Genomic DNA, 12,838 nt, shown 5'->3' with positions numbered 1-12,838 from the left:
GGAGTCACAGGATCGAACTCAGCCCAGATAACATTCTCAAGACTCGTCTCCGCCATCCCACCTGAATCTATCCAATCAGTGTCCAAGCCATCCCGAATCTGAGCGATTTTATCAGACAGATATTGAACAAAATCCTCAGCACGTCCCTGTAAGGGGTCCTCCCGAGCCTCCTGCCTAAGCAGGGAGCGGGTCACCCTAAACAGGGTGGCTGGGCGATTATCTGCCGATGCGATGAGTGCGGAGAAATAGTTATGTTTCGCCACCCTGATCGCCACTAGATAGGTCTGAATATATGACCTCACTAGTGTTCGGTCTGGTTCGGAGCGGCTGGACCTCCAGGCGCTCTCTAGGCTTCTTTTCCGGCGCTTCATCTCTCTCAGCTCCTCGTTATACCAGGGAGCTGGTCGAGTTCGTCGCCGGGTCAGAAGCCGCAAAGGCACGACGCGGTCCAAGGCTCCAGCCCCCTTTATTCTTCTAGCACATGAATAGCTGTGCCCAGGATAGCTGGAATGTATGGGACCATCTCCTCTGCCAACAGAGGAAATGGACTTCACTTTTTCCCATCAGTATGATCACCTGTTGACTGTCCTTTCTTTGGACCTCCTGGTTATAGCAAGACAGATTTCTATGCAGAGCCATGTGGCAAGGGCCCTTGTGTTTCCTTCAAGTATCATTGTGCCCTGGCTGATGGGCAGAATTTCAGGTCTGGGCTAAGCGAAGCTGTTTCCTTTCCTGGTACTTAGGGCACCTGGGAAGAGAGGCAGGTAGTTTACCATCAGTCGTCCTTCAGAGTTGTGTCCTTGGCCCTGGCATGGCCCAAACTTTGATTCACAATGCATTCAGCCTGCGTTTTTCCCTAAACTTGGCATTCAGTAAACCTGCTGTGTCCATTTGTTCTGCAGATATAGCATGAGCAGGATGAAAGAGAGCCTGGGTTGCATTCCAGTAATTGTCCTCAGTTCTACATGTGGGAAGGAAAACGTAGAGCACCCTTCCTAGACTTTAATTTTGGGCCACCCTCCTCAGGCATTTGTAAGGACATCCCTATTTCTTCTAGTGCCTATTGTTTCTGTACTGTAGAGGATGGGCTGGCCTAATGAGGCTCCCCCCACATTACCTCTCCTCCCCTTTCCTCCTTTCCTTTTGGAATCTTTTCCTCCTAGCAGCTCTTTCCCAAAGCAGTGTATATTGAATCACAGCTGGCAGGCAGTGCGTGCTGCCTCTGCTCTGGGAAGGGACAGTTTTTTTCCTAGCTGGCTGCAGCCAATAAAAAAGTTGTGAGCTCCTTTCAACTCCCAGAGGCTCAAGAGGTAAGTGAGAGAAGTGCTAAGTAGGAAATGTATAGTCTGGAAGCTGAAGACCATGCGGCACATGGGGAAGAGGGCCCTAAACAGAGTCGTGAGATGCAACTGCTTTCTTGTGTAGGAAAATAGCAGAGGCCAGACTGAATTATGACCCTTGCAAAATTAACAAGTGTCAGATGATAATTGTGTTTACAGCAGCCACATTCTGCTTCATTGACCAAGCCAATAACTACCAGCTGTCCACACTCAGTCTGGACTGTGACCAGCAGTAGAATAAAGATTGGGTTGTTACATTAAAGAGATGGAAACTGCCATCTTACAATTTTATGGAGCTTTCCAAAAATCAATTGGATCTCTTATCTAATGAACTGGATATAAAAATTTGCCTTGTCATGTAAGTTCTACAACAACTAGTGTTGTGAGAACTATAATTTTCTGATCACTCTTAGACTTCCTCTGCCTGGGAAAAGGGTGGGAAAGTGGGGTCTAGGCCTATTTCTACAGAACAAGGTGTCAGCCCCGATGCGATGCTGCTGGGGGCTGTCATTTAGGCGGGGCCAGGAGACTCACATACAGGTCCAATGCCGATTGTGGATTGGTCCAGGCCACAGAGCAATTGATGTTGGAGATAGGCCCCCACAAGGGGTCTATCTACCCATTTTGTGGTAGTCCCCAGAATAATGGAAGAGATAGTGTTGGGCCTGGCCTGGCTTGATAAGTGCGGTCCGACAATCTGGTGGGGGCGTTGTTGACATCTTCGGATTGGGATAGGCCCTGATCCGCCCCCACATGAGCGGATGAAATCCCCCCAAGTGATTGGAAATGCCCACACACAGTGTTGTGGTCTGCCAGCAGCCTGTGGAGCTGGCAACGGAGTCGGACAATGATGAGGCTGAGAAGAGTGTGGGCCAGTCCTGGAGAGTGGGGAAGGCCTGGATGAGGGCTCTGCGTCGGAGGCTGAGGTGGGATCAAGGCCATTGGGGAGTGAGGTGTGGACTCCAGAGCCTCCAGAAACTGACAGTGGTGAGGCAGAGGAACAGGAGGAGCCTGTTCCTAATGCATGCATGAGAAGAACTGCCAGAAGGCAAGAGCAGCTCAAGCAAAGAGGACGACTTGGGAGTAGGGGCAAGAGATGATCGTCCCCTCCCATAAGGTTTAAAAGACCAGGAACGGCGTTTGGGCTCTTTGCCTGAAAACGTTGATAGCTTTGTCTTGTTGCATTTATTTTGTATCGATGTCTTCTGAACTTTTGCCAAGAAAGGCCTTTGGCAGTTTGCCTAATTGGACCAAGGTTGGTGATAGGACTGAGGAATTGTGTTGGGAGGAAATTGCTTTAATTTAGTTGAACTACGCTGAGAATGAAGTAATTCTCAACTGTTCAAATAAAGTTTGTTTGTTTTTATACTGACTGAGTTTCCTACTACCTACTTGAGCCTGGGTCACAACACACAGAACAGTCCCTCCGGGAAGCATATTGGACTCCCTAAAAAATATAGTGATCTGAACGAAGTTTATAGTGAACAGAAGTCTGATCACTTACCTCCACACCGTGCTACGGATTGCACTATCGAAATTCTGCCAGGGGACCCTACCAAAGCCTAAGATGTATTTGATGACTCCCCAGGAGCTAACAGAAATGAGGGCTTATATAGAAAAGAATTTGAAAAGGGGGCTTATACAGCCGGCTAGGTCCAGGGTAGCCGCTCCTGTTCTTTTCTGAGAAAAGAAGGATGGAGGATTACGACTATGTGGTTTTTTTTTAATTTGAATTGATATCCCGCCCTTCTCTGAAGACTCAGGGCGGCTTACAATGTGTTAAGCAATAGTCTTCATCCATTTGTATATTATATACAAAGTCAACTTAATTGCCCCCAACAATCTGGGTCCTCATTTTACCTACCTTATAAAGGATGGAAGACTGAGTCAACCTTCGTTGACTTTAGGGGGATCAACACTGTTTGTGCAGAGCATATGTACCCCCTACTGTTAATGAAAGACATGCTGGCTCGCTTGGCAGAGGGTATGGTCTTTACTAAGTTAGGTCTCCATGAGACGTTTTACAGGGTTCGCATAAAACCTGACGATGAATGGAAGACAGCGTTCAACTGCCTGCTGGGAAGTTATCAGTTCCAAGTGATGCCATTCGGCTTACAGGGAGCACTCACTGTATTTATGCAATTGATCAATGAGGTTTTGCAGGAACATCTATACAACGGGGTGCTTGTGTATCTGATTGACATATTAATATATAAAAAAACCTTGGAAGAACACATCACCCTTGTAAGCCAGGTCTTAAGCAAGTTGTTCGCCATCAAGCTATACATCAAACTGTTGAAATGCAAGTTCCACAAGTCGCAATTAGACTATTTGGGATTCTGCATTTTTCCAAAGGGTGTGGAGGTGGACCCTGCAAAAATAAAGGCCATGTTAGACTGGCAAGACCCAAGAACGCGAAAACAGTTACAGAGCTTCTTGGGGTTTGCGAATTTTTACAGACAGTTCATCCCATCCTTTGCTCAAGTGGCTCTTCCATTAATGGATCTCTTGAAATAGAATAGAATAGAATAGAATAGAATTTTATTGGCCAAGTGTGATTGAACACACAAGGAATTTGTCTTGGTGCATATGCTCTCAGTGTACATAAAAGAAAAGATACGTTCAAGGTACAACATTTACAACACAAACATTCAGTCCAAAAGCCACATCCAGAACAATTGGTGCAATGGTCATTGGTGTGTCAGCAAGCCTTCGAACATCTAAAGACGTTGTTTGCCAAAGAACCGGCCTTAAAATATCCATACTCCGCTGAGCCGTCATTATGTGGTAGAGGAAATCCTGGATGCACACTGGCACCGAGGTTGCTTGCAGTACCTTGTTTATGGAAGGGATACCCTTTAGTGGAGATGTCCTGGGTACCTTTGCAGGACGTTAACACGGCAAAATTGCTTACCAGATTCCATCACAAGCATCTTGATAAACCAGGAGGTACATGAGTGCCAGGTACATGAGTGCCAAAACCTTTCTAACTTTGAGTTTTATTTTCCAGATGCTCTCCTTGTGGTAGGGGGGCCCGCATGTCAGCCCTGACGCGATGATGCTTGGAGCTGTCATTCAGGCGGGGCCAGGAAACTCACATATGGTCCAACACCAATTGTGGATTCATCCAGGCCACACCAGCACTGGTGCTTCTGTCACCATACCAGACACAGCATGAAACTCTCACCACTGCTGTGGCCACAGCCATGTTCCCGGAAGCCGATGCTGGCATCCCTGCAGCACAACTGGGAGGCGGGGCCACTAAACAGCTGACAGAAACAAGCCGTGGAAACTTTGCTGAGTCTCGGCTTGTCTAAGGAACTAGCTGGCCAGCCAGGATTAAGGGGCGGGGTGTTGGCTGAGTTACAGGCTGAAAGCATGTTGGGGGCGTGGCTGGAGGGTGGAGTCATGGGTGGAATGTGGAAGACATTAAAAAGGTGGTGGACAGCACTGCGTGATAGCGCTGACTATTTTCTTCACTGTGATTGTTGGAATGTGCCGGAGCGCCGGATAAAGATTGCTACACCCAGGAACCTGGTTTGTCTTCTTTCCAAGCGCCTATCTGAAACCTGACACAAGTCAAGTCAAATAATTATTTTTAGGTGTGATAAGCTGAACAACACACAATATTCCAAGTATGATTGTACAGTTTACAGCAGGGTTCTCCAACCTTGTCAACTTTAAGACTTGTGGATTTCAACTCCCAGAACAAGTCTTAAAGTTGACAAGGTTGGAGACCCCTACTCTAGAATGACACATTCTTGAGAGAGAGAAGTTCCCGGAGGATGGGCTCCAGCATGAGTCCAAAAGCTTTGCTGGGTGAGGAATTCTGGGAGTTGAAGTCCACAAGTCTTAAAGTTGACAAGGTTGGAGACCCCTGGTTTACAGGACAGTTACCACAAGCAACTACTAGCAGCAGCTGTTGAGATAACAAAGAACATAGTTTAGCATTTTGACACTTGTCTGTCTTTTGCTCTCTCTCTCTCACCAGGCAGCCATGTTGAAGCTGAACAAGACTGACATCCTGGTGATCTTAGCAATCCAGCTAGCAGTTCTCCTGTGTCTCATTTTTCAGCTTCAGTACACTCCCCAGGAAAAGGTGATTCAGAAGCATATCCTCATCCTTTCCTCTTGGAGGTCTGGCTCATCCTTTGTAGGGCAGCTCTTCAGTCAGCACCCCAGTGTTTTCTACCTGATGGAGCCAGCCTGGCACGTGTGGGCAACTATGTACCAAAACAGCGCCAAGGTCTTGCACATGGCAGTGCGGGACCTTATTCGCTCAGTCTTCAAGTGTGACATGTCCGTCTTTGATGCCTATATGAATGAGCACAGGAATAAGTCTGCGCTCTTTCAGTGGGAGACCAGCCGGGCTTTGTGTTCCCCCCCTGCATGTGACCTTTTCCAGCGCAGTGACATCATCTCCAAACACTCCTGCAAGACACTCTGTGGAAATTATCCATTCAGCAAAGTGGAAGAGGCTTGTAAGACATACAGCCATGTTGTCTTAAAGGAAGTCCGTTTCTTCAACATCAAGGTGCTTTATCCTCTCCTCACTGACCCCTCCCTGGACCTCAGAATCATCCACCTGGTCCGTGATCCCAGGGCTGTTTTCCATTCCCGTGAGAACGTGGCAAATGAACTTGCCCATGACACAAAGATTGTGGTGGGGCATAATAATATGAATGACATGAAGCCCTATGCTGCCATGAAGGCAATTTGCAAAAGTCACATTGACATATACACTGAAGTCAAGCAGCCCCTGAAAGATCGCTACATCTTGGTGCGCTATGAGGATATCGTTAAGGCTCCCTTGGCAAGAGCTGCTCAGCTTTATCAGTTTGCAGGGCTTCCCTTCCTTCCCAGTCTTCAGTCCTGGGTGCAGCACATCACACATGGCCAAGGCTTTGGTACCAAGGTCTTTGATACTGATGCCAGAGATGCAATGAATGTGTCACAGGCTTGGAGAAAGACTCTTTCTTATCTCCAAACAACAGTATTACAAAATATCTGCAAGGAAGCTATGAAACATTTGGGTTACCGGCCTGCTAGATCTGAGGATGAACAAAAGAACATGGCATTTGACCTCTTGGCCAAGTTGAATATAAAAACTGCCTGTCCAGCTTCCAGCAGTTCAAAGCATCACAACTAGACTGCTTCAGGAAGCTGCAGCCTGTGTAGATGGATCCCAACATGAATAGAATAGAATAGAATAGAATAGAATAGAATAGAATAGAATAGAATAGAATAGAATAGAATAGAATAGAATAGAATAGAATAGAATAGAATAGAATTCTTTATTAGCTAAGTGTGATTGGACACACAAGGAATTTGTCTTTGGTGCATATGTTCTCAGTGTACATAAAAGGACAGGAAACATTCATCAAGAATCATAAGGTACAAACTTTAATGATAGTCATAGGGTACAAATAAGCAATCTGGAAACAATATCATAAGGATACAAGCAACAAAGTTACAGTCATGCAATCATAGTGGGAGGATATGGGTGATGGGAAAGGTGAGAAGATTAATAGTAATAGTAATGCAGCCTTAGTGAATAGTTTGACAGTGTTGAGGGAATTATTTGTTTAGCAGAGTGACAGCATTCTGAAAAAACTGTTCTTGTGTCTAGTTGTCCTGGGGTGCAGTGCTCTATAGCTTCATTTTGAGGATAGGAATTGAAACAATTTATGTCCAGGATATAAGGGGTCAGTAAATATTTTCACAGCCCTCTTTTTGACTCGTGCAGTATACAGGTCCTCAATGGAAGGCAGGTTGGTAGCCATTGTTTTTTCTGCAGTTTTAATTATCCTCTGAAGTTTGTGCCTGTCTTGTTGGGTTGGAGAACCAAACCAGTTATAGAGGTGCAGGTGACAGACTCAAAAATTCCTCTGTAGAACTGTATCAGCAGCTCCTTAGGGAGTTTGAGCTTCCTGAGTTGGTGCAGAAAGAACATTTTTGCTGTGCTTTTTTGATGACATTTTTGATGTTAGGTGTCCATTTTAGGTCTTGAGATATGATGGAACCTAGAAATTTCAAGATCTCTACTGTTGATACTTCTGCCAACCTAGCAGTTTGAAAGCATGTAAAAATGCAAGTAGAAAACTAGGGACCACTTTTGGTGGGAAGGTAACAGCTTTCTGTGCACCTTTGCATTTAGTCATGCTGGCCACATGACCACAGAGCTGTCTTGGGACACCACTGGCTCTTTGGCTTTGAAACGGAGATGAGCACTGCCCCCTAGAGTCAGGAATGACTAGCATATATGTGGGAGGTGGAAGTATGGGAGGGTGTCTCCTAAAGTCTATCACCATTTCTACGGTTTTGAGTGTGTTCAGTTTCAGATTGTTCTGGTCACACCATGAGGCTAGTTGTTCAACCTCCCATCTGTATGCAGATTCATCATTGTCTTGAATGAGACTGATCACTGTTGTATCATCTGCGAACTTCAGAAGTTTAACAGATGGATCTTTTGAGATGCAGTCATTGGTATATAGAGACAAGTGGGGAGAGCACACAGCCCTGGGGGGCTCCTGTGCTAATTGTACAGGTATCTGATGCGATTTTTGCCTATCTTCACCTGCTGCTTCCTGTCTGTTAGGAAGCTTGTGATCCACTTACAAGTGTGTTCAGGTACTGCTAGCTGATTCAGTTTAGTTAGAAGAATGTCCGGTATGATGGTATTGAATGCTGAACTAAAGTCTACAAAGAGGACCCTTACATAAGTCTTTGGAGATTCAAGATGTTGTAGGATGTAGTGCAGAGCCATTTTAACAGCATCATCTGTTATTCTATTTGCTCGGTATGCAAATTGCAAGGGGTCTAACAGTGGATCCATGATGGTTTTCAGATGGGACAGCACTAGCCTTTCAAAGGTTTTCATGACTACAGTTGTTAGAGCAACTGATCTGTAGTTATTCATTTCCTTGGTGGAGGGCTTCTTCAGCACTGGGATAGTGGAGCGTTTGAAACAAGGAGGAACATAGCACATCTCTAATGATTTATTGAAGATTTGGGTGAAGATGGGGGCCAATTGGTCAACAAAGAGTTTTAGGCAAGAAGGGGTTATCTTTTTCTGGGCCTGGTGCTTTTCCTGGCTTCTGTCTGTGAAATAGATCTTGCACTTCCTTTTCTGTGATCACCAAGGGTTGTGAACCCAATGGGATGGGGCCAGTTGTAGGGGGTTTGGCTGTTGTTGGTGTATCTGGAATGGGGTTTTTGGAGAAAGGTGGCTGTACTTTCCTTCAAACCTGCAATAAAACACGTTTATGTCATCTGCCAGTTGTTGATTTCTTTTGGCCTGGGAAGGCTGTAGCTGGTGATATTTTTAAGAGTTTTTCACGTTTGCTGGTTTGTTGAGAACTGATTTCTTAGCATTTCAGAGTAGTTTATTTTTGCTGCGCTGATCTCCCTTGTTAATATGTTTCTGGCCTGATTGCACAGCATTCTATCACCTTTTCTGTAGGCTTCCTCTTTGGTACGACGTAGCTGTCTGAGTTTAGCTGTGAGCCAAGGTTTATTGTTACTGTGTATTCACAAGTTCCTGATCGATACACATAGGTCTTCACAGAAGCTGACAAATGATGTTACAGTATCTGTGAGTTCATCTAAGTCTGCAAAGGTATTTTTGAAAACATTCCAATCAGAGCAGTCAAGGCAGATTTATAGCCTCCTTAGTCCACGTCCTCACTAATTTAATTGTTGGTTTCGTGGTTTTAAGTCTTTGTCTCAAAAGGCTCAGCTGAAGAGGTTGTAGAAAAAATGCTTTTAAAGGGTTCTGACGATCCCAGCTGAGCTGTGCGATCATCAGAGGCTTTGTTGTGTCTGCGCCCCCCGAGCCGGGCCTGCTGCCAGAAAGTAACTTGGAGCCAGGCCTGCTGCCAGAAAGTGACGGACAGTGAGGGGGAAGGGCCGTCAGTACTTACCTCGGGAGCACCGGCTTCCCTGGCTCAGCTCCAGGAGCCAGAAGCAGGCCAGGTAGAGATAATGAGGCCTCCATCCCCTGATTCTTTCCTCCCCCAGGCCACGCCTGCAGACCCAGCTGACAGCAATCAGGCTTGGTTGAACCCCAGGTTTCGTAGGCAGGAGAGGAGGGAACAACAGAAGCAAGGGTGGGGCAGGCCCAGGAAGTGCTGAGTCATGGAGCCACACCCGACAGGATATAAAAGGCAGCGAGAGCTGCTGTGTCTCTTTGTAACAGGCAAATCCACTAAGAGCTGGTTTGTTTCTGGGTGACTCACCAGCGTTGTGGAAGATAACAGAGGCTCTTCGCAGACGCTGGCTATTCTGCTCCCAGAGCTGATAGTGCCGGCTAATTAAGCCATCACGCAGACGGAGGCGAGGGAGGACAGAACAGGCTTTTTTTTTAACCTTTAAAAGCATTTTTTTGGGGGGGGGGCTTCCGGGTGGCTTCGCTGCGCTAAATGGCGGGCAATCTCAGTCCGCCTGTTCTTTGTGATTCTGTGAGAGCTGTTTAGACAGCGTTAATCTGCTGTCAACAGCTCGTAAATCTCTACCCTCGGGCAAGGAGGGAGATGATGAGCATTTGAGCTGAAGTTGAGCCCCCAAGAAAAGCCCCAGAATGATTTCTGGTGGTTTGATGGGAACGCTCCTTCTATAGCTCAAAAAAAGCTCCAGAATCCAGATCGCCTCTGCAAAAGCAGAGCAAAACGCAGCATCCATCTCCGTGACTGAAGAGGATTATTGATAAATTGTCAACACGGAAAGAGCCGAAAGCAGGAGGGCTGGCATTTGTTTGTAAGATGATTTTAACTCCCTGACAGAGAAGTTATTTGTACTTAAGAGTGGAGATGAAAGATGGCGTTTTGTGTTTTGAAAGTGAAAGCTAAGGAAATGCTGATTACAATTGCTGGCGTGGAACCTTTAAGAAGAAAATAACAAGATTTTTTTTAAAAATGGAATTCTTTTTTTAAAAAAATCTATTTTTTTTTTATTATCTTTTTCTTACAGTGTTTAAGAAGAAAAATTTATTGGGTTTTTTTTTCTTTTTATTCCCCTCCTTTCTTTTTTCTTCTTTTTGATATTACTTAGTTTAAAAATGGCTTTTAAGCAAAGAGATTTAACCACTTCTAAAATATTGGAAATTTCTTCACTTCAGGTACGGAAATTGAGAGAGGATATTAAAGAAAGTCTAAGGAACTTTTTACAGGAGCTTATGGAGGCTCATCTTTCAGAAATAGATCAAAAATTTAATGAAATGGAGAAAGAAATACTGGATTTTAAGGATTTGGTGGAAGAGCAGAGTAGGGAGATGAAAAAATTAAAGGAATCAATTACCCCATTATTGTTATCTAGTACACAGACAGAAGAAAGACTGAATGAATTTAACCAAATTAATTCAGATTTGCAAAGGAAAATAGATGAAGTTCAAATTAATTTGAATTTAGAAAATAAAATAGATGATATTCAGGTTAAGGCTGATAAGGCAGAGGAAGAAAGGGTTATATTACAATATAAATTAATGGAATATGCTATAAGGGTGAGAGGAATAAGAGAGTGTAAGGAAGAAAATTTGAAAGAGATTTTTATTCAGGCCTTTGCTCAGATAGAGGGAATGGAACCAGAAGATTTTGAAGTTAATATTGAAAAATTTATCGTGTTAATTCTTGGTGGGCAAGGCAGAAGTGTTTACCGAGAGATGTGGTTATTTATTTTACAAATAAGAGGATTAGGTATGGAATTTTGAGCATTTTATAAAAATAAATTTCAAATATTAGGACAAGATATAATAATGATGAAGGAAATTCCTCCTAAAATGTTAAGAAAGAGAAAAGAATTTGCCTTTCTGGTGGATGAGCTTAAGAAACATCAGATATATTTTAGATGGGAGGTTCCAGCTGGTTTAACACTGAATTATAAAGGAAGAAAGTATTTTCTCAACACAATTTGTAAAGCACGAGATTTTTATACTAATGTATTAAAGATTGGGAATTCTTTGTTAACAGATGTAAAGTTGAATGGTGAATAGATGGTGAAAATGTGTAAGACAGAAGAAGGAGGAGAATGTTTAACTTTATTATATATGATTATGGTTAATTTTGTAAATGATTTATTGTGGATATAAATGTGTAATTTTAGGGGTACTATTTGATATATTTAAGGTAAAAAGGAATAGGAAGATGGAATATTGTTTAATTTTGGAGGATAGATAGTAAAATTTAGGAATTTGGATTAAATATTATATTTAAGAGATGGATGTAATGTTAATTAGAATGTAATTGTTATAATAGATATATTTTGGATAAGTTATAGGTGTAATTTTAATAATGTTATTTGATATAAGTAAGGTAAAGCGAAGATTTTAATTATTACAATTGATACTTTGGATATTTGTAATATTATTTGTTGTATATATAAATGTTAAAGATGTGAAAAGATGGACTATTGCTTACCCTTGAAGGTTGGACAGAAAAATTAAAGAAACTAAGTTGGAAATATGAACTATTTTGAGAGACTGCTTAGGAAGAAAGACATTTTAGAAGAACCTTGGTGAATATTGGAAGATGGAACGTTGTTTTGATATTGATTGATGAAGGTTGGATATTAAAACTATGTACTTTATTCAAGAATAAACACTAACTCAATCGGAAACTTTGAGAACTCTAGGAGTGGAATGGTCTGATATATAATGGATTGGAAGAAAAGTATCTTCTTTGTCTTTGGAAGGAGTGGAGGTTTTAAGGAATGACTATGGATTATGATTTGTGCTAGATTTTAATTTTGTTGTTAGTTTTATACCCTGTATTCGGTTCTCGGAAGTCCTGGGGGTGGGGAGGAAGGGAAGGGAGGGAGGGGCAGAAATGGATTGATAGTTAATGTACAAAGATGATTGAAGATGTATAATTAATGTAAGATCGGACCTGCCTGGCTACTACTTTAGAATGATGGGAAAGAAGGAAGTAGAAGAGAGAAGGAGGAAAGAGAAGAGGAGGAGGAGGAAAGGAAGGAAGAGGGGAAGAGGGAGAAGAAAGGAGTAGGGAGGAAAGAGGAGAGGATGTAGATAAGAGAGGGGGAGGATGGTTATGGAAAGTAGAAGAAGGTAGAGAAGGAGAGTAAAAGGAAAAGGAAGGGGGTGGTGACCGGGCAGATCCGATTAATTGTATATGATGGTACATTAAATATGTTATTGGATATGTTATTGGATAAGAATGTCAAAATAAAACTTTTTTGAACAAGAAAAGCATTTTTTTTGGCTGAAGAAAAAGTAAAAAAAGAAAACCTCTGATGATCGCGCGGCTCAGCTGAGAGGGGGTGGGGGCAGGGATTTTTGCTATTGGTCCTCCGAACCACCCACTGCAATCGCTACCGGAACAGGCAATCCTGTCCGAACTGGGAGCATTTCACCCCTGGTCTAAAGTATTCTTCCCTCTCGTGGGACAATTGACATGCTGAAAATATTTTGGAAGCTCTTTCCTTAAGTTACCTTTGTTGAAATCAGGTAGAACCATGATGGTGAACCTATGGCATGTGTTCCAGAGGTG

The 12,838-nt window shown here is 43.3% G+C and overlaps 1 protein-coding gene across 4 annotated transcripts; it reads left to right on the top strand.

The window, feature by feature from the left end:
- The first annotated feature begins 553 nt into the window (after window positions 1–553).
- On the top strand, window positions 554–10,903 carry LOC131184243 (carbohydrate sulfotransferase 4-like). 4 transcript variants are annotated; one of them, XM_058155328.1, is made up of 3 exons: window positions 554–1,310; window positions 4,351–4,877; window positions 5,332–10,903. In XM_058155328.1, exons 2-3 carry the CDS (start codon window positions 4,719–4,721, stop codon window positions 6,487–6,489), a joined length of 1,317 nt encoding a protein of 438 aa, XP_058011311.1. In that variant the 5' UTR covers window positions 554–1,310; window positions 4,351–4,718; the 3' UTR covers window positions 6,490–10,903. The 4 variants fall into 4 exon arrangements, with proteins under 4 accessions (XP_058011311.1, XP_058011313.1, XP_058011310.1 ...); XM_058155330.1 differs by lacking the exon at window positions 4,351–4,877 and having other exon boundaries at window positions 1,150–1,310; XM_058155327.1 differs by lacking the exon at window positions 554–1,310 and having other exon boundaries at window positions 1,333–4,877.
- Window positions 10,904–12,838: the final 1,935 nt, after the last annotated feature.

Source organism: Ahaetulla prasina, chromosome 12 (assembly GCF_028640845.1).
Source record: "Ahaetulla prasina isolate Xishuangbanna chromosome 12, ASM2864084v1, whole genome shotgun sequence".
Taxonomy (NCBI): domain Eukaryota; kingdom Metazoa; phylum Chordata; class Lepidosauria; order Squamata; family Colubridae; genus Ahaetulla; species Ahaetulla prasina.
The sequence above is the reverse complement of the archived record's forward strand: the minus strand, read 5'-3'. Positions and strand labels throughout refer to the sequence as shown.